Here is a 26,334-nt window from a genome sequence, read left to right on the forward strand (position 1 = left end):
ACTCCAAAAAAGGCCTGTTTTATATTTAAGTGTATATTTGTCACTTTCTGGTGGCCTACATTTTTTTGTTTTACCATGGGCAATTTGTTCTTTTAACTTTTTATAATTCCAGGTTATTCACTGGACTTATTCACTGGACAAAAAATATAGAACTGGGAATGTTCTTAAGCGTTTGACCTGTAGTATAAACTATGTCAAGCATGTGATAGGCTGAAGAGAGCAGGACATGAAAAGTAACACCAGTTTCCTCAACGCAAAATTTGAAGTAGTTATCTGAGCATAAATGTCATGTCCACTCGACACTGTTGCCACTTTGTGTCGATACCTTGATCTCGCCATCATTGGCAAAGTGTCCAAGGGCTGACATAATCTTGGGCATTGCTGCCGCTAGAGTCTCCTGCACCGACTCCTCCTGCCGCTTGGTAATTCTGGTGAGGCACGGCAACAGGTTGACCAGGTAGGGTCTGCACCACAAGTAGGAGATGTAAGGGAGTGGGGGGGGGGGGGGTGAGATTAGTAGAGGGCATTGCATCCGTTCCTTTAAGCAAGTGATTCTGAGACATGCAATGTCAAATAATAAAACACATTGGATATGAATAACTTGGCACAGACATTTGAATGAGTAACGATGTCTAGATGTACACCAAAATTAGCTGCTTCTCTTTTAGGATATGGTTGTGATGTGAACAAAGTAAAGAAACTAATTTCAGGTATTTACCTGCATTTCTGTGGTCTGATGAGGTGGGCCAGCTCAGCAAACCTCCACAGAGCTGCTCTCAGACTCCGAGAGGCACCGTTCTACAGAGGCACACAAACAATTATCAACATCACCACCATCACATTGACACCATTTAAAATAATCTTAGCAATATTCTTTAAAAAACAATATCAATAAATTAGGTTTCACACTTCACATTGATCATTAGGCTGACTCACACAAGAGACATATCTCATCACCTTTTTAATTTCTTTGTACAGCTCCAGCTGCAGTCGGGGCAGGTTGGAGTCCATCAGAGCCTTAAGAGAAATATAAACAAGAACTGTGAACAACATGGACGATTCAGCAAAGAAAACGTATTTAAGATTATCATCAACACAAATAAAGGGATGAGTCATTATTTCCTAGGTCTACCATGTCCATAGTGTGCACCAGATAGACATTAACTTGTTATATATTGATTGTTCTATTCATTTTAAGGAAACATGAAGGCTGTTGAAGGGAGCCGGCCAGAGAGTTCATGGGTTCCTGCTCACTTTGATGATTTTGTTCAGGCACTCGTCGGCCACCATTCGGACATCTGATTCGCTGTCATCGCTGCAGAGCAGGAACATCTCCATGGCGATGCCCAGCAGTTTCTGAAACTCTGGAGAAGTTCTGCTCCCAGGACCATAGAGAACAAAGGTCAGGCAAATGTCATTATATATAACAGACATTGCTGGTGTATGTCATAACTCGACTCTCAACTGTTCACAAAGGAATATGCCCACACCAGCGACATTCTTCCACTCAGGTATGTTTTGGTCAAACATTTCTCACTCACACAAACACATGCACACACATAACATTCTCCATTATAACTGGATAAACTAAAGTAGTGATAAAACTTGACATAATTGAAAGAGTTTTAGATGGAAACTTATTGATGATTATAGTAACATCTAGCCAGACCCTCCCCTTCCAAGCATGTAGAAGAACCTACACTACAGTGACCTCCACCCCAGGTAACGCAACAACGGGAAAGTCCCTCTCTAGAGCCAGTGTTTGGTTTGTATGTTCTGGGCTACTGTAGAAATAGATTTCGATATAAAGGGCTCATTCTGATGTAATGAAAACACAAGGATTCTTAATAACAGGTGATTATGCACTCATGAAAACATAATTAGGAATATTATATTTAAGTTCTACTGATGAAGCCAAAATCATGCACACTGGACCGTTAAACGTCAGGGGGAAAAATGTTTTAATTAAACTAACAAGGCCTACCTCAGAGACTGAGCCACAATGTTTTCACATATCGTCAGACAATGGGTCACCCTGTCCTTCTTTGTAGTAGCCTGTTCTTTTTTCCTGTGAAAGAAGAAAGATGGAGGGCATGAGTAGAAGCAACCAAAAGCAAGAGGGAGTAAAAGAAAGAGAGGGACAGAAAAAGAAAGAGAGAAGGTTTGGAGAAAACTATCGTGTTCGCAGGCAATGTCAGTGCCTTCATGCAAGTCCAGAGCCAGAAATCTCCCATCTCAAGATGGAATCTTAATTTAATCTCTTGCTAATCAGCCAAACAGAACAATGACTGGAATACTAAATACAAGAAGTCAGTGCCACTCATTGTCCTCTGATAAAATAACAGAAATGTCCATTTCAAATGCTTTGAAGCTATTCCATATCTAATCATTAAGCTCATATTTAAGTGAAATAGCAGTAGCATGACTCAGGTAAGAGCCTGTGGAATGTACTGTTGGCTTCAGGGTTTCATAAGGTTGCTGAGTCGATTGAGCATCGGAATCCATGGTTATGACATCATTGCATCATCTAACAGTAAATGCATGCACCAAACCTAATATAGAATATGTAGATGTAGAGTATAAGGGTAAATGGTAGGTACAGATTTAAAGGAGCTGCTGTTTCCCTTTGTGTCATATGCGAATAAACATCAATTATTATCAGTCATTACATAATTAATCAAATAACCTGATCTCCTTATAGAAACCTTCTGAACAGTCTACATACAAACAACAATAAAAGATGCTGTGGACTTCATGCGGATGAACATGACCTGCCACTGTACTGATCTCATGTGACCGTAACATGTCAGATGAATAAACTTTAGTCAGACTTCCTCAGGACTTGCTGCCCTGTCGCATTGAGAAGGGAATGATAATCGTATCATCCAACGCCAGGCAGCTGCAGCTTTGGCACCACAGCTGCTTTCCACCGATGCTCAGTGCGTGATGGGAGAGACCTGCTTTCCTTTTAGATACAGTAATTCCTTGTAGATCAAAACATATTCTGGATGATCGCCTTCAACTGTGTAGGATAGAGGGCGATACCCATTTCATACAACAAGGTAGATAACATACTGTTTGACATTAATTATACCTCTATCAATTAGTTATACCACTCAGAAAGGGGGAAATTGACAGAGTAGGTATTGCTGAGAAGGGATAGAATTGTTTTAGGGACCTCTGGGCTAAAACCATTGTAGCACCACGGAAAAGTCATATTCATAACATGACAGATCCCTATGACGACAATGCAAGGTCTCTCTATTCATATTATATTACCTTGCCTGTTTTGACTTTCCCCTGGACATTTCCCTTTGTCGGACTAAAAGGATTTGGATCATCCTGTCTATTACCTTCTGTTAGAAGTGAACTATACATTTGAAGAGACGGTGCTGTCATTGCTGAAAGAACCTGGCATGTGACTGACATGCTTCGTTTCCTGAGCAGCAGCATAACAATAACAAGGCATACAGGCCGGATTGTTGCAGGACCACTTGCTCCACTGATCACGATGGAGTAAATGACGTGAGTGCATCAAAAGGGCAGTGAATGCAGCATTTCTACTACCTGCCTCCTTCTGTAGCGTTACATGCCAAATGTGACATCACTTTGGTTACGCGTCTTTTCAAAGAGCCGAGGTTAACTCATGACACAGATCTGAACTGATCATTCGGTCCTTGACTCCTTTTGCAGGTGCGTGGGTATAGATTTGCGTAGCCTCGATGTAAGCTATCATTCAGCTGCTGTGATCCTCCGAACCTGTGTAGTTAACACATGAGGTGCGTAACGAGGATCGGAGCTTCGGCATCTGTAGCTACAGTGTCTAGCAAGAAGCTATTGTACCAAGAGATACCTAAATAGCAGCTGCGACTCTGGTTCCCAGCTTGTTAGCGTAGCTAGCTTAATGCTAGCTCCTAAATATGAGGGGTGCTAACGTTAGCTAGCGAGCTAAGCTTCGCCGTCCAGCCGAGCGGCGGCTAGCCCTCGTTAGACTAAAATCCACTCACTGTCTCTGGACGAGCTCCTCGGCGGTCGGTGGCCCCTGCTGCTGCTGAAAGGACTTCAGGGACTCGAAGGCCTTCATCAGTTTCTCCATGGTGGCCATTTTAGCAATCAACAACTAAAAAAAGCTAATATTTACTCTGGGAGCTAACGGGCACAGAGGGGGCAGGTTAGCCGCACGGAGCGAGCACAGCGGGGCGTGGAGCGGCCAGAGCGCTAACACTGCTCGCGACAGCTACCGCCGGCTCTCCGCTTCCTCTTCACGAACAAAGTATCTTATTCCTTCGCGCTGTTATTCCCGAGTGAGCGAATCGTTTGTCGGTGACGAGCCATCTCCGATGCAGCGTCGCGTTCCCCCGTCAAATCTCACCGGGAAGTGGAGTCTGTGACAGCTTGCATAGAAGGGGCGTGGTTCAGCCTCAACGGCCAATTAGGATGCGTGTTTACCCTGAGTGACTTGGGGGGACACCAATGGTTGCCTGTGACACTGTTTCACCCTGTTGTTATTGTTGCTGTCACGGGACCCTGAAATCCAGATCGGTACAAATAGAGATTTGTGAAACAGTTATATTGTAGCAGGGAGATCAGTGGTGAGTGGGAGGAGGCGACAAGGGAATTAGACCAAAGAGGATGGAGATCTAACTTTATCTGACACACTGAGTTTATTATTACCATCATTCAGACTGGATGGTGGCAGAGGATGAATGAAGACTACAGTCAATTATAAAGAAATCTATAACTTCAACAGGTCATCAAATCTTATTTAATGTGTATAGTAAGTACTAGTAGTTGGAGCTTAAATGAAGTCCCACCTGCAGCAGCTATCTTCTACTGCAGGGGTCCCCAATACTCCAATAATCGCAAAGGATATGGATATGAAATACATCATCTACAAGCACATCTCACAGTATTCATTGTATTTGTTGTAAATTGACATTTATGCAACTGATGCTGTCACTTATTTGTCATGATCACATGTAGTTAGTGGGGTTGAAGACATGTTATGTGCATAGCTTGATTTTAAATTCAAAAACAATTTATTTAATTTTTAGTAAGAAATTATGGCTAAAATGTTTTAGTGTTGTTTTTAAACAGTATGTGTTGTTCTGTGAGCCTGTTTCTGTGTCTCACAACACCCCAGGTGGTCCTGACACTTTTTGGGAGTCCCTGCTCTAATGCAATCAGTGCAGTAGCATATTGTGCCTTGGACACGACACAGGTTATAGCAGCATGAAACTATTTTCCGTGTCTAGTCCAATTTATTCGCAGCAAACCACAACATTAAATATGACACAAGTAAGTCAAGACAAAAGGTTTTTTTTATACAAATGGCAGTGTATTATTTCATAATTACAAATGTCAGATATGGTACAACAACCAGTGATACAACTTGTACAATAATTAACAATGACTGCAGTGGTTGAACGACATGACTGTACAGATACAAAAAAAGAAGAAAAGAAAAGAAGTCCCAGGCCCAGTCTGAACACCCATAATGCATTTTCCCATTGCTTCCTTACTTGAAAAAAAAGAAAAGAAAATAAATCACTTCACTGTCACATCTGGACAAAATCCTGGAGAATTTCCAGAATTGTATTGGTGGTTATCCCTAAACTAGACTCAGGTGACATTAAGGAACTGAGGATCTCTCACTTCTAACCGGTGCTAGCGAGCATCATCCCATTTTGTAGGGAGACGCACTTGCCATCAGCGCCTTGGAGGAAGGCAGGAGAGCAGGAATGCTTGTTGTGTATTCAAACTGGGCTAATTCAGCTGGTCACCATGCCATTTATAAGGTTTTCTCAGATACCAGTGAGATATGTTGGCACTAGAAGGTCATAATTTACATATATAAGGAACCTGAAGTATTACAAACCAATACATGCTTGAGTAATAAAACATATGTATTTTTTTTTTTTAAACAGGCATTAAAATGCACTTAGTGCGGACATTCAAAACTGTTGAACTGTTGAAATTCCTTTATGTGAGGGAATTTCTCTTAGAGCGGACGGAAGGATAAAGAGGTTGAAAAAAGGTGGGATGTCAGAAAATAACTAATAATTGGCACATAGAATAAAGGCTGTCAGTCTTTCTTTAGTAAATTCTTCAGCAAACGAAACAAGTTCGATTTACTAAAATGTCGCTTTTGGTATCATTGGCAAAAAAAGTTAAAGACACTTCCTATATAATCATTGTCAAAACACACCATAGTGCAATGAAACGGAAAAGAACTCAACTTTACTGCTGTATGGGTGGTATGACAGTAAAGTTACTCCAAACAATGACAGAGGCATGGCAGGCAAACACATTTGTTTCCCTGTGAGTGTGTGTGTGGTAGAGCTTAGTTACATGTTAGAAATACATCATTTACAAGGTTTTTGAGGCTAAAGAGCTAAAAGGCTAAAATCTACACTGGCAAGAGAAATCAGCTTTAAAATGTGCCTGAGAGCAACAACAACAAAAAATTAAGGAAACACTAAGGAAACTCAAGTAACGAAAGCCAGCAACAGCTAGATGCAGCCGTTCGATTCCTGATTTTGATAATGGAGTGTGCAACAAGGGGAGGAGGAAAGAAAAAAAACATTTAAAAAAAAAAATTAAAAAAAATCACAAAATCAGCAAACCGCAGACTCTCCAAACAGACGGGGGACTCTATGCGTACCATTTCAACTGCAGGTCATCTCAAATGTTGGAAATGTGTTCAAGCCCCCAAATGATTTTGAAATGTTGTGCTGACAAAAAAAGGCAGGCATCGCTTTTTTTTGTGGAGAAAAAAAATAGAATCAGATTATGAATGAATCCTTAATGTAACTCAATTCTTACAGCACAGGGCTAATTTACTTCAATGCATTAGACTGACCAAAAGCTGCATTAGCATACAGTGTAATATACACACACAAAGCTAACATGTCCAGATTGGATATTCACAGCATTAAAACAGGTGATTGGGAGTATACAGCATCTTTCTCATGAAGCAAAATGGCATCAGAAATGCAAGTGAGAGCAGAAAAAGTAATCCTGTGTATTACATGGTCGGGCAATGTACAGAGCATGTATTTGTTCATGAATGGTTAAACTGAAAGGTAACCAAACTAAATGCATAAATATTGTAGCAGTGAAAGTGGTCAAGTGTTTCTCCTGGTCGACTCTCATACAAGCAACTTTCTGATGTCGTTCCTCTGAGAGAACAACATCCAGGACTTCAAAGCAATAATCAAAGATGGCCACTTGATCATGATCACAAACACAGCTGAAGCCACTGGATGTTACTAGCGTTCTACCAGCAGGATAAGAGGTCAAAAGGGATTGTGCTATCTACGATCAACAGGCAGAGGCCAAAGCAGGCTGCGTCTCGACTGTGTGCACAGGCTAATAGCTGTTGACAGCTGGATCATTGGAAGTCAGATTGATGCATCAGCAATTAGTTTTCTCGATGATGCTGCAGGTCAGATCTAATACAGTGGCATCATTGTCCTCATCCTCAGCTGTCCCCCATATGTTCCAAGTCATTCTCCGTTCAATCACTCATAGGCTTTCTAGTGTACAAAAAAAATAGCAGAAGCAAATTACTAAGAAGTTTCAAGTGAAAGCATTTCCGCTCTGCACGGAGCAATGACACAGAAAAGCTAGGTAGTAAGACAAAAGCATGAGGAGGGGGTGATACAGGTCACCGAATCATGTTCTGCCTGAGTGAGCAATGTAACAGACGTTTACTCAGCAGCTGCGCGCCCAAAGAAAACACTGCGCATCTGAGTTTGCCTCTCTGGAAAGGTTTTTGGAGAGGTCCAGGAATGATAATCAGGTTGTGTGTCACGCAAACTGACCTCCACAATATGTCCCTTGTATTTGTAGGGATACTTAATGTTGCGCGCGCTGACGAAAACATTTTCAGGAAGAAATCCAGCGTCTCTGCTAGAATGGAGCAGGTCCAGGCCACTAGCTGATGCTCAACTACGCAGGCCGTCCATTCCACCACAAACTGCCTAACTGGACTGAGGGAAGGATCTTAGTTTCCTAAAGAAAAATGTGGAGAGCTGGGAAATATGTGGGAAGGTTTAAGCAGCATGGCCCTAACACAGCAACGTAAGACTGGATTAATTTAGATCTACGCCCAATCAAATCTACCTGAGCCTCAATGGGTCGAAAGGCTAAAGGATAGTTCGGGATGGGTTTGGACCTGATGTGCTCAAAACATGTCACGTTGGTCAAATCAATGACAAACATACAGCACATATAAAAACAAAAAAGGCCTTATGCTACATTGAGAAAAAAACAAACAACTGGTACTGTGCTTCTTAAAAAACTCCCCAATACACATTATCCATACTCATTCCAAAAAGAAAGGAAAAAAAAAAAATGTAATGTATGCATTCAAGTGGTACTTTTATGGCTTTTTGTACAATACAACCTTTAGTGAAAATATACATCTAGACATAAATTCAAGTACAAATGTACAAAATCTTAAAACTCATACTTTTTTCTTTAATTATAATACACTTTTAATACAGCTCATAAATACAGGTCAACATTCACTGAGTTCCTAAGATCTGCGCTTGGTTGGAGTTTGTGGTGAAGTTCAGCGGCGAGGGGGGGGGCGGGGCGGGGCTAACCAGCGGGTTGAAGGGAGTGGTTTAAAGTCGCGAGGGCTCTCCGGTCTCATCATCACTGTAACTGCTCTTAAAACAGACCTGGGGAGAACCAAAAGGTCAAAATATATCACTACTATCAGCAACTCTCACCATTTTGCCATCTCACTTGTGAAACAAATGTTGCCATGATATCTAGAACACCGTCCATGACTTGACCACGTTATGTAATTCTGAAGCAGGTGTCCAGCACTTAGACACAGACACTCTGAGCATGTTAGAAGAAAACGTAAGGCATGAGATGGAAACAAAGATTCTTCTGTTATTGCACTTTCCTCTATAATAGAAATATTAAATAAAACATTAAGCAATGTAATACGTTGTCCGTTTAAATGTTTTTCTGTACTAACCCTTCCTTGATTGACAGCTGATGGTGTATTCATTTTTGTCTTAACTAAGAAGATCTCAGTGGATCTTGGATTGATATTCGATGGAGGGTGGAGTGCCTTCAAATACGTCAGTGACACGCTCGTAGACCATTTACACATGGTGGACATTTTCCGCTGACATCACACTCAGGGTGGGAAGCTCAAATCCTGATGTTACAGAATAACATTGTACTGCTGTGATTAGTGTTCATGAGTCATATGAATAGTATGTCTGACAAACAGATTTTACAGTCTGGAGGGACATATCGACAGCTCAGAAGCTGTGATTAAATAGTATTTAGCTACTTCCTAGCTATGAGGTCGGTTTTAACTTGAAATATCAAAGCTCATCTTGGACAGATGTATTTAAGACTCGAAGTAAAATGGACTGGTAATCAAGCTGGCAACTTAACACTAACTGTCATGTTATTGCACTACAGTTTGGAACAATCTGCCACAAGAGATGAGACTGGCAGAATCAGTTAGCGTTTTATCTCCCTTTCATAGGACACATCTTTATAGAAAAAGATTTTATCACTTTTATTATTTGTATCCGCATTATTTTTATTTATTTACTCCGTTTGTGAACTTCATATTGGTTTTGGAAAGCACTGTGTTACTTGTATTGAAAAATGCTATACAAATAAAGTTACATTTATTATAATTGGAAAATACAGGAAGGGACGTGCAGAGGGATAAGCAAGGGACAGAAAATTTCCCATTGAGGCCTTATTCCAACTAACACAAATGGACTCTGGGGTTGAGGAGTAATCTTTTCACATGTGGAGTTTGGACAAGGCCTCGGAAAAAAAGGGAGGAAAGAAGTAAGAGAGGAAGTACCTTAGCCCCCACCCCCTCGAACAGTTGCCGGAGCACTAGCACTTGCCTCTCTTCTGAACAGGCGGTAGAAGAAGCCTCTCTTTGGTGGAGGGTTGGGCCGGTTTATGTCTAGGTCTGAGCACAGGGTCCCATCCGTCTCGTAGATATTGATTTCTTTAAAGCACTCCATCTCGATCATCTGCAAAAGACGAGAGGTCCTGTTATGAAGCCTGATACTTTTCACTCTCAGATTTTAATTCTACAACAGACATGTTAGTTTGCATTAGGTGGGTTTGTTTATCTGCAACCTTCTTTGCAGAAAACCTTCAGTATATCCATCGGGTTTACACATGTAGGATGTAAATCATCAACACCCCACCGACTTTAATCATTCAGAATTAACTGTAAATGAGCATCAACCACAATTTATCCTCCTACATTGATACATGTATCACTATGACACCACCCGTGTTGTACTGTGAGACTGAACAATGACATCATCGGAGAGGCCTGGGTGTGCAGTACCTCATTCTGCCACGGGATGGAGACACTGCCTGTGACAAACTTGTGGTAGAAGTCGTCATCTGTGGGGTCAAGGTTCACGCCTTTGACAGTGGAAAACTGCTCAATGTCCAGGACGTCTTTACAGTACACGGCCCGCGGCTGAAAGAGAGAATGAGACGTGATTGAATGAGAAAGAGGGAGATAGACAGAAAAGTGTTAAATGCGCGTGTATTTTGAACGAAAGGGGGAAAAAAGGATATTTGACAAACATATAAATCTTAACACAACTGGGCCTCTGTGTTTCTAATGACTTCAGTGTGGTTCTACTGACCGGAATTACCCAAAATAGAATTGCAGATAACACTATCTACTTTCAGCTATCGATTTAAGCTCTCGGGTCATTCACTCTCCCTCATAGACTCTATTTTTGACACTGAAACTGTGATGACTCTTTCTATGAACAGCTTTGTTATGCTAGTCACAAGTCTGTGAGTGCAGCACGAAAGCTAGCGGTTATTTTTGTTGAACTACATCCATTTGTGATGTCTGCAATAATTGGTTCCATCCGCCACTTTGGGATTTCATACAACAACACTGAAATCGTACGACCACACCTCATCAGCCTCTCTGGCTTCCCTGATCACTGGTCTTATACTGGAAGTGTTTGTTTACTTGTAACAATGGTATTTCCTGTATGCTGATTCGCAGCTCAACAAGGTTTCAGGCTACAAGCTGTGAATTGAGCTTGTATGTACAGTGGAGTGCATGCTGGGAGCTTGTGAGTGTGTGAGAGTAGTTCTTACATCTGGGCTGAAGGGAGGGTCCAGAATGCCTGCCTCCAGGCGTTTGAAGTTGATGTTTCTGAAGATCGGGTTCTGCTTGACCTCAATGGCCCCGTGACCCAGGCAACCTAGGCGCTCCTTGGGGTCCTTGACCAGGAGCTGATGCACAGGAGGAGGATGAGGAAGAGTGAATACATTTAATTCTCTAAAGATGCGCGTGTGCCCAAATGTCTCTGGTAGATATATTATAGCTAAACGTGATACTAATTTCTCATGTAGAATACCATAAAACTATTAAAGCCCTTTTCTCTGACGACAAATCACACACCCATGGAGGTGGTGTTGGACAACTCATGAGAGTTTTATGACCAATTTCTCCAGTACATCATATACTAAACACCCATGGTCCATAATGTGTCTGATCCTAAATAATCTAATGAAGACCAATACAAACCAGTATATAATGCAACCCTATGATGGATGGAGTTCGAGTTTGTCTCTCTAAGAGCTTCTCGATATTATTACCAGCATACCACCTACAGGACAGCAGGCTTATAAAGTGGATCAGTGGATACTCTCACTGGCCCTTTCGGCATCTAAAAGCTGAGGGCTTTCACTGACACATATCCTCTCACTTTCTTCAGCACATCTCGTATATTTACCACTTTGTTTGCTGTTGTCCTTGTGCAATCCCTTCTTAATTTACACCAGGGTTCAAAGCAGACTCTCACTCTAACTTTCCAATCCTGACGACTTAGATCACTTTATTCTTGGCTGCGGTAAGAGCCACCGCTCCCTGGCTTTCTTTATTATCTAACTCCCATTCTTGCAGAAACCTCTCTTCTCCCCGCTCAGTCCACCACTGCTCTTCTACCCAGGGGAACCTTTGAATCTGCTTGAACCTCGGGTCAGAATGTTCCACCGCGTCACACAAATAAACTCAGTGGCTCCCTCTTGGATCACAAAGTTTCTGACATTGTATAGGACAGAGAAGGTGAAAGAGCGATGGAGTTGTAATAAACCTTTGCTTTCCTTTAATTTGTACTAATCAATATTTTACCTTAACTTTGAAATGTTATGTGTGCGTGAAATGTTCTTGTGGTGTTGTATAATGGCAGCCCAGCAGTGTGATCCATCAGCTCTTCAGAGTATTTAAACCTCTTTCCGCCCTACTGTTTGAGTTTTTCAGTTTCTGAATTTAGCATTTCAACTTTTAAAAGATCATAATTATAATAATCTTTTTCAGTGTGGAGGAATTAGGAATCCCAAAAACCATTGCAAACCTACAAGTTGGCCCTCACTAACACTACACTCCATTATATGATCAGATTTTTACCCCTTTGGAAACAGCATGTGAATAAAACACAATGTAATAAAACACAAACATGTTTTCCTTAAAAGGACAAAATTATGGCTAATAATGAAAATCTCTATTCCGAAATTGAATGGGAGTTTTAGCTCTATATATCTGTTAAGTTAATAGTTTGTTCCACTGCCCTCAAGTGGCCGAAAACATTGTGTAGAAGGGTTAAATTACATTTATTTGGGAATAGGGACTGGTGGCTATTGGCTTGATTGATTGATTTTATTTTATTTGGACATGGACATGACAATGTCATTGGACGAACCAGATGCATTGTTTACAGTGTATTAGCATAAATGCTAGTTTACAACAAGGCTTGTGATGAAGAAGACATTTAGAAAACAACTTAACTAATAAAAACTTCAGATATGACACAAAAGAAAAGACTTTTCAGTATTCCTTTCTGAAAGTTATAATGTCCTTTCCTTCCATTGTCCTCTTTTCCCATTCATCCAGCACTTCCATCCTCTTATGCTCACCTGTCTACAGATGTCCTTCGCCTCCTCTGAGAACTTATCAGAGTACTCCTCCGGGTCCTCGCGCACTCGCCTGTCCACCTCCTCCCGCTTGACGCGCTCCTTGCGCTTGCGGAAGGGCGACTGGCCCTGGATCATCTCAAAGATCAGGCAGCCCAGCCCCCACCAGTCCGGGCTGAAGTTGTAGCTCTCGTTCTGGATCACCTCAGGAGCTGAGGGAGAAATGAGGGGGAAGAAATTAAAGATCTAAGACTGAGATACAGATGCAGATGAGTTGTGGTGCTCATGTGGTGTCAGAATAATTGGAAAAAGAAGTTCTCAACTGGGAAAATTCAAAAACGCTACATCAACATTTTAGTACTGGAGTTGCAGAATTGCTGACGTCATCACTTGTAAAACAATTAACATAATTTTGCACTTAACTCTAAACAACCGCTCTTCAATTGACGTTGTTGAATGCTACACTTTTGTCACTTGCAAACTGTACGTCAATCTCTCACTCTTTAAGCCAGGGCAGACATTTTTACTATTAATGTGCACAGTGTCTCCAAACACATAAATACAACACAGAGCGTCTATGTTTTTTCCCAAATTCCAACTTCAAAGCACATGATCACACAGACTTCAGAACAATGACTTCCAAACTCAGGAAATGGGACCTTCCGAGGAGCATGTGAAAGCACGGTTGGCAAAGGATGGTTGTATTGAGGTAAAAATAATGAAATTGGGTAGAAGAGGGTATCAGAGAGATATTTGAGCAAAACCTGATTTAATAAAGTGACCATGTGTGCTAATGCTCGCTTTCAACTTTAATAAAGTTTTTTATTTTATTCTTACCCATGTATCCAACAGTCCCCACTCTCCCTCGTATCGTCTCTGCTTCAGGGATCTGAACAGCAAGGCCCAGGTCCGAAATCCGAATGTGTCCTAAACAAGAACCACAGATTCACTACCCAGTGGTGGTGGTGGTGGTGGTGTGCATATTTCAATAATCACTTACACTTCTTTAAGTGATGTACAGAGAAATATAATTAGATTTCTGGGACTTCCACTGTCCTGAGAAACCACTAATAAGTAGCAAAGGTCGAAGCAGAAGTGCCCTGACAACAATCATATTATGCTAAAATGTATATATACATATATACATACATACATACATATAAGTGGTTAAGACAGAGAATAAAAAGAGTAAATGTTTCGGAGCGACAAAGAGGAGATTCCTCTATTTCAAGATAAGACCATGTCTCAGAGAAGAGAAAATACAGTAAGAGTATGAGTCAGAGGAGAGAGCGTGATGTGAGAAACTTGAGGAGAGGAATATTCGGCCTGAGAACGATGGGCAGACATTTTGCTGTGGTGCAAGCACATTACAAATTGGGCTCCTTACAAAACTGTTCACTTGTTTTGAACATTGTGAGCTAAGTGTTTTGAGTTTCAAATAAACAGTGGAAAACAAATAATATTCTCAAGCCAAGAAGTTTGCCCACATATTGGCTCACTATGGTCTTAACTAAACAAGAGGGGAAAAAAGAATTGGAACTTACCGCGATCATCAAGAAGGATATTTTCAGGTTTCAAATCCCTGCCAGAAAAGAAGGGCACATTAGTGAGAGATACACAAAACCCTGGATAAATAGTTGTACTCGTCATTAGCTTGTCTTTTAGTGCCTGTGTGCTTTCTGTTCTTTTACAGTCTCTCATTAGATTAGATTATTAAATAGATTAGATAACATTTATCTTAATTTGCTTTATCTGTGACAAAATGTGTAATGTATGGTACTGAGCCACTGAGGATTTAAGCTCGTTGGTCATTGTTTTGTATTAAACCCCCCTCAAAACTCATCAATTTGTTTTTCTTGTCATTTAATAAACATTTAATTATCATTTGTTTTATTAATCATCGCAGGTAATGTAATGTTTGACAAAAGTAAGATACCAGACGTTTGCCATTTATTGTATTATTATAATATATATGAAAACCGGGTCACTTCATGAATGCCAACCTTAACCACAGTACTAACAGTGAGGTTTCTTATAACACACGTGGACATCAAAGAATACCGTGTGTGTTTATGTGAATATGTGGGGCGTGTGTATGAGGGAGCATGTGTGTTCTAGGAACATCAGGGTTTATGTTGACATTACTTTGAGGTTCCATTGAGTGTGACACACCTCAGTGAAATCAGAAAAACATTAATCCAGTCACAGGTCATCATTCAAAACGTTATTTTATTCTTCTTCTTTAAAATATCTCTCCTATTAACACCATGGCTGGGTCAGAGTGCCGACAGACATTTCTTGAATGTTTTTTAAACCTCTTGCATTGTTACACCAAATTACGTCTCTTGATATAAGGGATATCCCACTGATTCCCTACTGCTCATCCAGTAGTGATCTCATGACTTCAATATCTCAGATCTCACATCTTCCATGACGCATTGGGATTAAATCTTTTCATTTCATCCTTACTGTCTGTGCTTAAAACATTTCAATCTCCACACCCATTTTAATACAAATGTCAAGCCCCAAACCTAATCTGAGATATCTCTAATCCCATTTAAATGTCTTAATTCAGATATTTTCTCTCAGCCACAAAATAGTATACATGTGTTCACTTTTCACAAGCTAGGTCTTAATAATCGGGACAAGGAGGTTTGCGTGCCAACTAATGTTGCTATGTTATAATCCCTACATGTTGCTTTAGTCACAGTGAGGCAGGGTAGCGGCGAGCAGAAAGTGGCGTGGTTACACTATTTAAAGTCAACGCATTCCATGCTTAGTGCAATATTTGTGGTGCCATGTTGTGTTGTAAGTGTATGCATACCTGCAGTCACCGCCTAAGATATTGAAATAAATGACAAATCATCAAACTTCATTGTCATCTTGAGGTAATTATAAATTTAATCTGCCCATGTTTACTTTCTCAAAATTTTGGATTATTCATTTTAAGATTAAGTGGGCCTTTTAAATCTTGATTGACATGATCTTGGTATTTATAATAGCCTTAGCCAAACCTCAACCAGTGTCGGAAAATTACTTTGGAAATTCGCTACCAACAAGCCATTTCCTACATTAGAACAGTATGCAAGCTTCTGAGTAAGTCTGAAAACTTAGTATGAAACAAAAAACATGTTAAATGCAGACTATTTATGGTTAAATAGTACACCAGAATATACTATGCAACTTAACTACAGAGGGAGTTAAGTATGGAAAAAAGATAGGGCTTGGTAACATTCACATGTTAACAGTACCGCTGTGAGTAGGTAACCTGAACTTCATGTGAAAAAGTTGAACAGAGCTCCTTTAAATTCCAGGACATTTAGACAGTTTTAGGCAACTTCATGAAGTGCTTCTGGGCCTGTAAACCTCACAATGTCCCCTGAGAAAAAGAACCTTAAAATACCCCAAGCATTTTTCCTAAAGCCTCCATATTGACGTGAGAGAGTACATATGGCCCACAGGACCTTAAAATGTTCAAAACAAAGACATGATCATGGAACAATAATAAAATGATATATGTTTTTGACTTGACAAAGCATCTTCACCTGGCCCAAAGTGTTTCTAACCCATGTGTGACCTTTACCTGTAGACTATCCTCTCACGGTGAAGGTCCTCAAGGCCACAGCAGATCTCAGCAGCGTAGAAGATGGCCCTCTGCTCGTCAAAGCCAGAGTTGCCCATGTTGTAGATGTGAAACTTTAAGTCACCGCCATTCATTATGGTCAGCACGAGGCACAGCGCATCCTTGGTCTCATAGGCATATGCTAGACTAACCTGGACAGGGAGGCAAATTTGGGGGAAGCGATAACAAGGGAGGTGAGGGTCGAGTCAGGGAAGAAGTCGGTGTAGAAGAGGACAAGAAGAGAGAGAGTGGGGAGAAGGAGGAGGAAGAGGGAAGAACAGTGGTAAGAGACACAGTGGCTAGAGGAGCACAATATTTTTCAATTGGTTTGGTTAATGCCCAAATTATTGGTCCATTATCCCACATCACAGTCTCAAGAATGTATACAAAGAAAAACGGGGGCGATACATCACAGATATGGAAAACCAGAAGCTTCCTCTCCATTCATTACTCCATCGCTCATGTCCTGTCCCTCTAATCCAACCATCTATCTCTCTTTTCTCCCTTCATTCCCACCAGCGTCCACTTTTCCTCCTCCCCCCTGTGGTTCAATGACATGCAGGGTATTGTGAGTGTGCATGTGCCGCTATGTACAAGCAGGATGTTGCTGCCACTGGGAGGAATCCCATCTGCTAAAGAGTATGTCGTCAGATTTGGACCACACACACACGCAAACACACACATTAACGAATAATAAAATAAAATCTATAATTCCAAAAAGCCTCGCAATAATGAAAAAAGCTGTTTAACTGTACAATCAAAATGTCGTCTACTTGCTCTCCTGCGATAGGAGAGCATCCATTAGCTCACTGGAAATGGCTTTACTCTCAAAGGAGGTGAATCATAACATCACAACATGTGTGGCCCCCCCCAGAGTTTTCTCAAGTAATGAACACGACAGTTATGGACATTTCTCATGTTCAATTGTTCACTGATAAAATTAGATTTTCTTGTGTTACTATGTGATCAGTTATGTAATAATCTTTTATGGAAAAATCTTGTATTGTTCAATTTAAGAAGCGTTTAAATTGTTAAATATATTTGACCAAACTGGCAACTGCAAAATACACATACACGCACCCACATGCAAAATATGTGGATGGGTTATATCTTAAACCAAACAGTATGTATTGACTAATCGTATGCACTGATAAAAAAAATAGGTAAAGAAGAATAACGAGAGAGAAATGAGGGTTTTGAGAGAGCACTTGACTCTTCTCCTTGCTACTGCTGTTTGGTCAGTGTTGCTAGGCAACAGAGCGGCTCTCGTAGGTAGAGAGGCACATGAAGAGTCATCAGTTCTGCCTGCAGCACAGAGAAAACACACACACACACACACACACACACACACACACACACACACACACACACACACACACACACACACACACACACACACACACACACACACACACACACACACACACACACACACACACACACACACACACACACACACACACACACACACACACACACACACACACACACACACACACACACACACACACACACACGAGTGGGCTTGTTACAGAACCTCAGACTAGCAGATCGTGTCACCTGGGATTGGCAAATGGTTCTGTGTGTGTGTGTGTGTGTGTGCATGCCCATACATGTCTCTGCCATGACTCACTCAAAACGAGGACATGCAGCATAGCTCATGCGGCATTTGAAACAGACTAATCCAACACGTAGTAGAACCCAAACACAACCGTTAGCTTCTCATAGAGAATACACAGAGAGACAGAGAGACTTTGGGGGGGGGGGCTCTTTTACAGTCTAGGTTATTGTACTAGAGATCAATAGCACAGTTCTGTAGTTACACCATGTTCTACAGTATGTACAAATATTTAAAGTACACACACTCACACCCACAGAACAAAAATGATCCCTCTACTTTCTCCTCAACGTGTTCCAAAAATGTTAAATGAGCACTTGCTGCAATTTCTTGTCTTTGGAACAATCATTTTTCTGGGGGAACCAGGACGTTGAGCCAAAGCTAAGTTTTCTTTTCCTGCCTGAGCACCTGAGACGTTTCTTGTGCGTACAGTTGGACAAAATGGAAAGAGAACCACAGCACTACTTTTCCAAATGCGTCTGAGTCCGGGTGTCAACATGTTCCTTTAAAGGAGGATTTAACTTTTTATACACAGCAAGTGACAAGAAGAGGACGAAGGAATATTGATACATGAGGAACATGTATAACTTCAAACACAGTAAGAGGTAATAGTAGTTTCAATGATTCATGACATGGAAATTAAAAACTGTAAAATGTTAAACTTCTACTCTGATTCACTAAAACTTCATTGATTGTTGTGTTTTTGTCTCAGGAGATGAAACACTGACAAATAGCAGCTCTTGCTTATCATTTATAAAATAATTTTTTGATAGAATACCAATTAACAATGCTTTACATGTTATAGTTGACAAATTAAACCTTCAGGGTCATGAAATTTTCCTATAATCTGTTCCCACAGTTTCATTTTACAGGTTAACGGACTATTAGCTGTAAACTCCAGCCCTTCAGTGGAGGGCTTTGGTGCAGCATGGAAGAAATTAAAAGCTAGGTGACTCCCTAAAAAGCGTTCAAGCTTGGCATTACAGCAGTGGCCAAAAACCACTGCTTACTCATGATTATGGCTCAATTTATAGAAATCTTCCATTGGAAAATCAGCCAAGAGCAATGCCACCATTAAGAGCTTGAGGCATTGGGGTACAGTGGCAGGGTAATGATTTTCTATCTTTGGGTTGGTGCACATCATGTGTACACACTGTACTTACTCATTCTACATTTAGCTGCTCTGCTTGGAAAAGCTTTGAACTTTTTTACCTTCCTCTGAATCCTGTGGTCAACTATGCTAGTGACATTTTTCCCTATTATTTAATGTGGTTGGATGACCAGGGAAACCAGTTTAAACAGTGTTTCCCAAATGAGCGTAGTAGCAATTCTATTATGAAATTCTTTTGTAATTTGTTCATGGAAACAGCTGCTTATATACCATGCCCAGGTTACTTCTGTGACATGCAGTTTTCTTCCGATTGCAGGCCTGTTTTTTTCTGGCCTCAAATAAACTGAGTCAATTAGTAACGGGTATCTGATCTTCATATTTTAAAGAATCTTTACAATGGGCTTTTTTCAGTTTAAGGTGACTCTATACCAGTATTTTTGAGGAATCCAGCCATTAGTGAAATCAGGATGTAGTAAAAAGTTCAAATCAGACAAATAGAAAGTAAGTGTGTGTGCGTGTGCGTGTGTGTATTGTCAACCAGTAAAGCTGTTTTCAGACATGAACCAAAGAGAGTTTCCACACATTTGGATTTGCAAATTGTCCGGAGTTTGCCTTTCACACATGATTAACCCAACAGGAGATTCTCGAGCGTTGAGGTGGGGGGTGATGCAGCAGGCACGGCAGGAGATAATGAATGAATTCCGCAGCAGAGATCACATATCTTTGTTTACAGCTCATGGACACCAGTGTCGGCCCACATCACCAAAAACTCTCTCAAAATCTCAGTTGGATGTCTTCGACGTGTATGGGGTCGCTTTTCATTTAGATATTTGCATTCATTTTTGCATCTGCCAGGTGTTAGAAATATCATCAACATGCCCACTCACTCATCGTACATTCTCCTGAGGATCTCCTGTTGTGTTCTCACATGGGATCATACGGACATTCTCCAGAGTTTTTACTAGGGGACTGGCAAGAGAGTCAGGAGCCGCACACTCAGACATTTGCGTTCTCACATACAGTCCTTCTGGATCATTTTAGGAGATTATCCAGAGTTTGGTGCATGTCTGAAAGCAGCTTAGGTTTCGCTTTTTAACACCATCGGGGGAAAAGTAAGGCCGTAAACAGGTTTCAATCAATTCAAGAACAAATCGACATATGATTGAGGATTGACAGAAAACTCCAAACAAAATTAAACATGGCGTGTCTGCAAAATGGCAGGTTTGCTACGGAAATATAACGTAACAGGGTTCTATGCTGGTCGGAAGAACTAGTCAGATACTGTGGAAAAAGCCTGGCTGCACCTGCAACATAATTATGTCCTTCCTTTTGGGGTTTTGTCACGTCTCTCCACATTGCAACACGTGGAACTTTAAGTCACCGTCGTGGACGTCATTAAACAAACAGTTGAGAGGTCGCAGCAACTGTCTTTGAAGCAGATCAACGGCCTTTGCAAACACGCCATTCATTTTTATTTGCAGGATCCTGGAGTTATAACAAACAACACTCTCACAGACAGCGACAGGGTGCACACACAAACACTCACACAAAGACACAGAAAACAGGTACATTTCGGATGAAAAGGTTGAATAAGAAAAAGGTAGTACTTACTACAAAACTACTGTTAACTTTTTCTAAAATGCGTTTTTCGTTTAGTGCCATTGCTTCACCTTTTCTTTTCTTCACACGTTTCTTTTCCAGCTTTTTACAGGCGTACATCTTACCGGTGGCACGTACTTGGCAGGCACAAACCTGGAAAAACAAGCAACAGGGAATCATTATCACACATGCAGAACACCCTCTAAAAGTGTAACTAATGGAAGTTAATAAGTCACACCACCGATTACTGCAGCGGAGACATAAACAGCGCTGCATTTTAAAGTGTTAAAGGTTACTTTTAGAAATTGAAATCATTAACATCGACATCTAATTTTCAAACTTAGAGGAGGAACATAATGTTGGTTCAGTCTCCGTCAGAAAAACTCTGACAAGGACAACGCCAGGGTAAACTGTAACAGCAACAGCATTACAACATGTATTCCTGATCATTGAGACACTCACCTCGCCAAATCCACCTTTTCCTAGTACTCTGTAATGTCTGAAGGTATTTTTGGTTACTGGTTGCCTGTAGATGAAGAAAGATAGAGAGACAAAATAGGGGGACATAAAAAAATCTGATAAGTGATTTCATTCTTTCAGACCTTGTGCTGTTGCAGACAGAGTAATGCTCTAATATATTATTTATCTGCCCTGATGACTGTTTTTTCCACCCAGCCATTATGCAAACCATCATCAATTATTTAAAAGTCACACAGAAACACTGATTGGCGTCACCACCTTTGTGAGTTGGGCATACTGTAAAGATATAATGCCTATTGTTTTTTGAAAGCATGTTATCAATATGCAATTTATTTTGCATACAATATGTCTAGCAATTATACAGATTACTTTTAAATATATTTAATTCTAATTAATTAAACTCTGCGAGTTTGCTAGCTTGATTATTTTTGTTTACTAAGTTTAAGGAAACATTGGAAAAAATTATTTCCAAAAAAAGTCCAATGTTTAAGCCATCAAATGTTGTTTACTTTTGTCTCTTTCTGCTTCAGAGGCTGAGAAAATACAAGTTGTATTAAACATTGGCAATTCTGCCAGCTATTTAGAAAGCCCTCAGCTTTGAAGTGGGTGTTTTTAAACAACGCTTGGGTTTTAGAATGCAATTCTGCTCTGTACCCCAGACCTGATTGGGTTAAATGAGATTAAGTGTTGCCCTTAGTAAACACAAACATAGAATACACATACTAATTTGAACAAGATCATAAGGGTTATTTTGTATGTTTGCACCAACTACCCACCTCTCCAACCACTTCCACTGCAGGAAGCGAGAGAAGTACATGGACTCATGGAATAAGGAAAATGGAACTCCACTCAGATAATCGCGAACTATTCTGCAGGAAAGGAGAGAGAGAGAGGGGAGTGGTGATTATTTCAAGAACACTTTAATGAGGACGTTGCAATTTACATGTCAACAAGCAAAGAGGGGAAGAAAATAAAACAAGTTCATGTTAGATTTCATGCCCAATCTTCCACTCAGAGTTCACTTGCATTTCCTAGAAAATGCCTTTTAACCTTTGCAATGATTATAAAATGTCATCTTCATCTGACTGCTTCCTGAATCACATGTGTGCATATTTGAATAAATAACTGTACGTTGTGTGTGTGCGTGTGTTAAGGCCTTGCTGGTTGTTTTATGGATCAAAGCCGCTTTCAGTGGAAAGACAGAAAAACTCGTTGTGGATACGTCACGGTGAAAAATGAAAAATGCCTTTGAACAGAAACACTCCTCTCAACTGCAACAGGAAACAGGGGACTTTGGGGAAACCGTTTTATACTGAGCAGGCGGTTCTGTGGAACGCCTTAGTGGAAACGTAAAAGTGGGTGTGAGTATGTCTGGCTTTGTCTGATTATGTCATGTACACTGACGTTAGCAACCAAAAAACCTTGATTTTGTGAAATTCCTGCCCAGACACACGATGACACGAAACACCACTTAACTTCTTTAAAGAGTGGAAAGGTCATGAAATGTCACAGCTTCAACGTCTCCTGGCCAGAAGTCAACCATCAGTCCACTGAGAGTTGTTAGAACATGACTCTTGACTTGACCCCTCTGGCCTCTCATATTAGTGCCCATCTTAACTACGTCGACTTGACCACAGATGTTGTTTGACTACAACACCCTGTTTCCTTAACACAGTCATACCAAACAGGCACGAGCTGAATCAATAGGTAACGTACAACTACCTCTTCAGCTCTATGGATTGTCAGAAAAAAACAATTCAGGTCAGAAAGACAGTTGTGGTGTCTATGGCGACTTAATTCTCTACTGTCCTTGCTGTCAGTGTTGATGACAACCCCAGTTTCCAAATATAAAGACCCATATTTTACACCTTTCTGGGATTTAATTTGAGGTATTTGTACCCCTAAGATGATATATCGGTGGTTTATTGTAATAAAAACAGCTGCAATGTGTATTTCCATGCCCTTTCTTCTGCCTCCTGAGCCTCTCCTCTGATTTGCTTACTGCACTTTGAGTGACATGCGACCAGGCCCATCACACGTCTCATTTCGGCGCATTGATCGATCTCTCTGGTAAACACACTTGAAAGTCCCGTAAGTATGTATGAAGCGGTTACAACAGGATGTTTCTGAACGGTAAGTTACACCATCGTCATGTTTGTTCGAGTTTTAGCAGGACAGTTGGTCATTGTAGGAGTACCCACTCAAGTTTCAGTCCCAAGTTTCACAATGGAGTTTCAGTAAGGAGTAACCAGTTTGTTATGGTTAGCCTGTGGTAGCAAACTAGCTGCTAGCTCTGCAACAAGTCTGCTTGGTGTCGAGTTTGGTGTGGAGGGATGGTGGTGAGGAGCGGGGGTGGTGGATTCGGCGGCGTGACTGGTACCGGGTAACTGAGCTGAGAGACGACTGCAATCCCGAATGACTTCAAATGGGGGAGGAAGTAGGAAACGAAACATATTTCTTAGAATGGACTGAGTGAAAAAGTCTGTGGAGTGACTGTTTTCACACTTTGAGGGTCCTAACTGACCCCTTCAAGTCATTACACAATATGGGCCCTTTAAACAGAGCCCGGCATTTACAAATTGTGGATGTAGCCTGAATGTGAACAGAAAATGTGTTTATTAACAAGAAAACTGATCAGGGCACGTTTAAGACTTTACTTAACGTGTCTTAGTGGGGGAAATGCAATTGGTTATGTGCAATCTTCAAAGAAAATCTTCACATTTGAGTGATGAACTGCCCATTGGAGTGACATGTTTTTACTAAACAATATTACATTAGGAAATTTGCAAATTTATATAACGTTTTTTCTATTGTGGACAACACCACTGTGGTATGAAGGTTCTTTAATTGACATTAGAGTATTTCCAAATAGCAAGCAAGTGATTAAGCTAATACATTGGATATCTACAGACGTAATGAGGCAAAATACTTTATTATGATCCAAAACATGGTGTTTACAAAACAAACACAAAACCTGTGCTGTGCAGCTTTCTCTACTGCTGATCAGTGCAATCACAAACGGTTCTGCCAGCCTACGACACATGACGAAAAACCAAAATTACAAACTTCGTTTCCCTCCTCTACCACCCAGACGCTGAAGAGATGCTCATATTTGGCCTGGAGATTTTCCTTGACCATATTACTTCATCACTAAGGAGAATGTGGAAAGCTGCCTGTGGTTACCAGCAGCGCTGGGGTGGCTGTTCTTGGCAAAAGGGCTGAAGAGTTGAGTTTCAACATGGGGAGCACCCTCTGCAGTGTTAAAGAAAACTGAATTACCGGTATGTCATCGTATATCTATCATCATCTCTCCTGAAGAGATCTTGAGTTTTCTCATATGTCTAAAGGTTTTAAATACTTTATTCTCTGCTGCTCCTCAGCTCTGAGACTTAGTCTACACTAATATCTTGTATCAACGCTCATTTAAAGAAATTATTTTTAATGAAAATCTTGAGCACAGCATACGTTTTTCTATGAATTAAGTTCTTTGTCAACTCTCATCATTAAGCTATTGATTTTTCTTTTTTGGCCCAGAATCTCATCCACATTCTCTTAGGTCAATGAACATTGCAGAGTCTTTTGAGGCAAATCTGGTCCTGGACACTTAAAGAAAGGGGCGCCAGAAGGGCAGGAGCCTAGCAGTGCCTGGCTTGGAGTCGGGTCTCAGACAGACACCACTGGGAGTAGAAATAAAAAAGGCCATAATATGGCTTTTGTTACACAAAGGGAGTGTGGAGAGGAAGAGAGAAGGGTGGAAAATCAGCAGCTGGACCTTTGTTGAAATGTCATGATAACACATGGACTGAACGGCCATGCTCTACTCTTATTATGACATAACCATATGTTCCACTGCAGTAGAAGAAAATCCATGAGTGAGCTAACACATCTCCTCTAGTGGATATTTGGCTCTGCCAGAAATCACGTTTCCATGTGTAGCACCATGCTTTCCTACAGGCTGTCCCTCTGAGTAATCCCGGGTCCCGAATTACGTATTGGAATTTAGGAAAAGAACAAGAAATTGAAGAAAATCAAAATACCACATTGGAATACAAATAATGATGATACTGGAAGGAGTGATGACAGAAGTTGAACATGAATCTCATTCAAAAACATCTGAGCTGCGGCGAGGCTCCAGTAACAAACATGTGCCTGTGTTGTTCTATGTTTGTTCACCCTGCTGTTTTCCCCTGCTCTCCTTAACACTCTCTTTCCATTAATCCTCCCTTTTCCCAATTTCCCTATTTTTGCCCTCCTTTCTTTTACCTCTGTGCGGCCCATCATGCTGAGTTTTCTGGCGTCATCTCCCTAATTGTAAAGGTGAATAAACTACAGATAAACTGAACAACCCCGCCCCCCAAAGAAAAATCACCCAGTCCAGACCAAATTAAACATTCATTGGAAACAAATTGATCACAGCTTCAAAAGGTTTTGTCAACAGCAACTCTGCCTGCACAGCCGCCACAAACGGCCAAGCAAGTTTTCTGGATCATGTGGGTTATTGATTTTATAAATCCAACAGCTCGGGAACAGCTCTTCCCGTGTGTTTTGCCAAAACATGAGTACAGCCTGAGAACATAAGTGAGTGTTTTCCCATCGGTTCCCACTTCTCCTGAATTTCATCTAGAAGATTCCAGTATTCCCAGGGGAAGCTCAAGTGACTCAGAGGCGCAGCATTTTCAGACCAAATCCATCTGCCTGTGTGGCTAAAAGTTGAGACTTTGCAGAAATACATCTTCTGCCAAGACTAAGGAAACATGTTATTTTTTCACCCTAATGATCTGATGAGGGCTTTGATGTACATCCTCTGTTATGATGTTATCTATATTTCTTGTCTTATTACATACAACTATTTTTTCACTTCCCAAAAAAGCTAATGAAACTAATAAAATTCCGTAAGGTAAAATGTTGTATAGTAGTTTGCTGTGAACAAGATTCTCTCAAACT

At 40.8% G+C, this 26,334-nt stretch overlaps 2 protein-coding genes across 8 annotated transcripts in view; both read right to left on the reverse strand.

Annotated features, from left to right (window-relative positions):
- The window catches only part of htt (huntingtin), a 33,355-nt gene extending 28,975 nt beyond the window's left edge, over nt 1–4,380 (reverse strand). For all 6 annotated transcript variants that reach the window (XM_062387091.1, XM_062387090.1, XM_062387093.1 and 3 more), the window contains exons 1-6: nt 4,008–4,380; nt 1,985–2,068; nt 1,255–1,375; nt 958–1,017; nt 719–798; nt 326–464 (exon numbers count right to left, since the gene is read on the reverse strand). In XM_062387091.1, the coding sequence (XP_062243075.1) occupies nt 326–464; nt 719–798; nt 958–1,017; nt 1,255–1,375; nt 1,985–2,068; nt 4,008–4,105 (582 nt within the window). In that variant the 5' untranslated portion in view covers nt 4,106–4,380. The remainder of the gene's footprint in view (nt 1–325; nt 465–718; nt 799–957; nt 1,018–1,254; nt 1,376–1,984; nt 2,069–4,007) is intronic.
- A 923-nt stretch (nt 4,381–5,303) lies between these two features.
- The window catches only part of grk4 (G protein-coupled receptor kinase 4), a 43,316-nt gene continuing 22,285 nt past the window's right edge, over nt 5,304–26,334 (reverse strand). Inside the window, exons 6-16 of one of the 2 annotated variants that reach the window (XM_062387609.1) lie at nt 22,167–22,259; nt 21,373–21,436; nt 20,923–21,063; nt 16,544–16,734; nt 14,505–14,542; nt 13,798–13,887; nt 12,964–13,172; nt 11,143–11,280; nt 10,361–10,498; nt 9,857–10,034; nt 5,304–8,690 (exon numbers count right to left, since the gene is read on the reverse strand). In XM_062387609.1, coding sequence (XP_062243593.1) covers nt 9,858–10,034; nt 10,361–10,498; nt 11,143–11,280; nt 12,964–13,172; nt 13,798–13,887; nt 14,505–14,542; nt 16,544–16,734; nt 20,923–21,063; nt 21,373–21,436; nt 22,167–22,259 — 1,279 coding nt within the window. In that variant the 3' untranslated portion in view covers nt 5,304–8,690; nt 9,857. The remainder of the gene's footprint in view (nt 8,691–9,856; nt 10,035–10,360; nt 10,499–11,142; nt 11,281–12,963; nt 13,173–13,797; nt 13,888–14,504; nt 14,543–16,543; nt 16,735–20,922; nt 21,064–21,372; nt 21,437–22,166; nt 22,260–26,334) is intronic. The other variant, XM_062387608.1, reaches the window with a different exon arrangement.

This window comes from Platichthys flesus, chromosome 5 (genome assembly GCF_949316205.1).
Source record: "Platichthys flesus chromosome 5, fPlaFle2.1, whole genome shotgun sequence".
Classification (NCBI taxonomy): Eukaryota; Metazoa; Chordata; class Actinopteri; order Pleuronectiformes; family Pleuronectidae; genus Platichthys; species Platichthys flesus.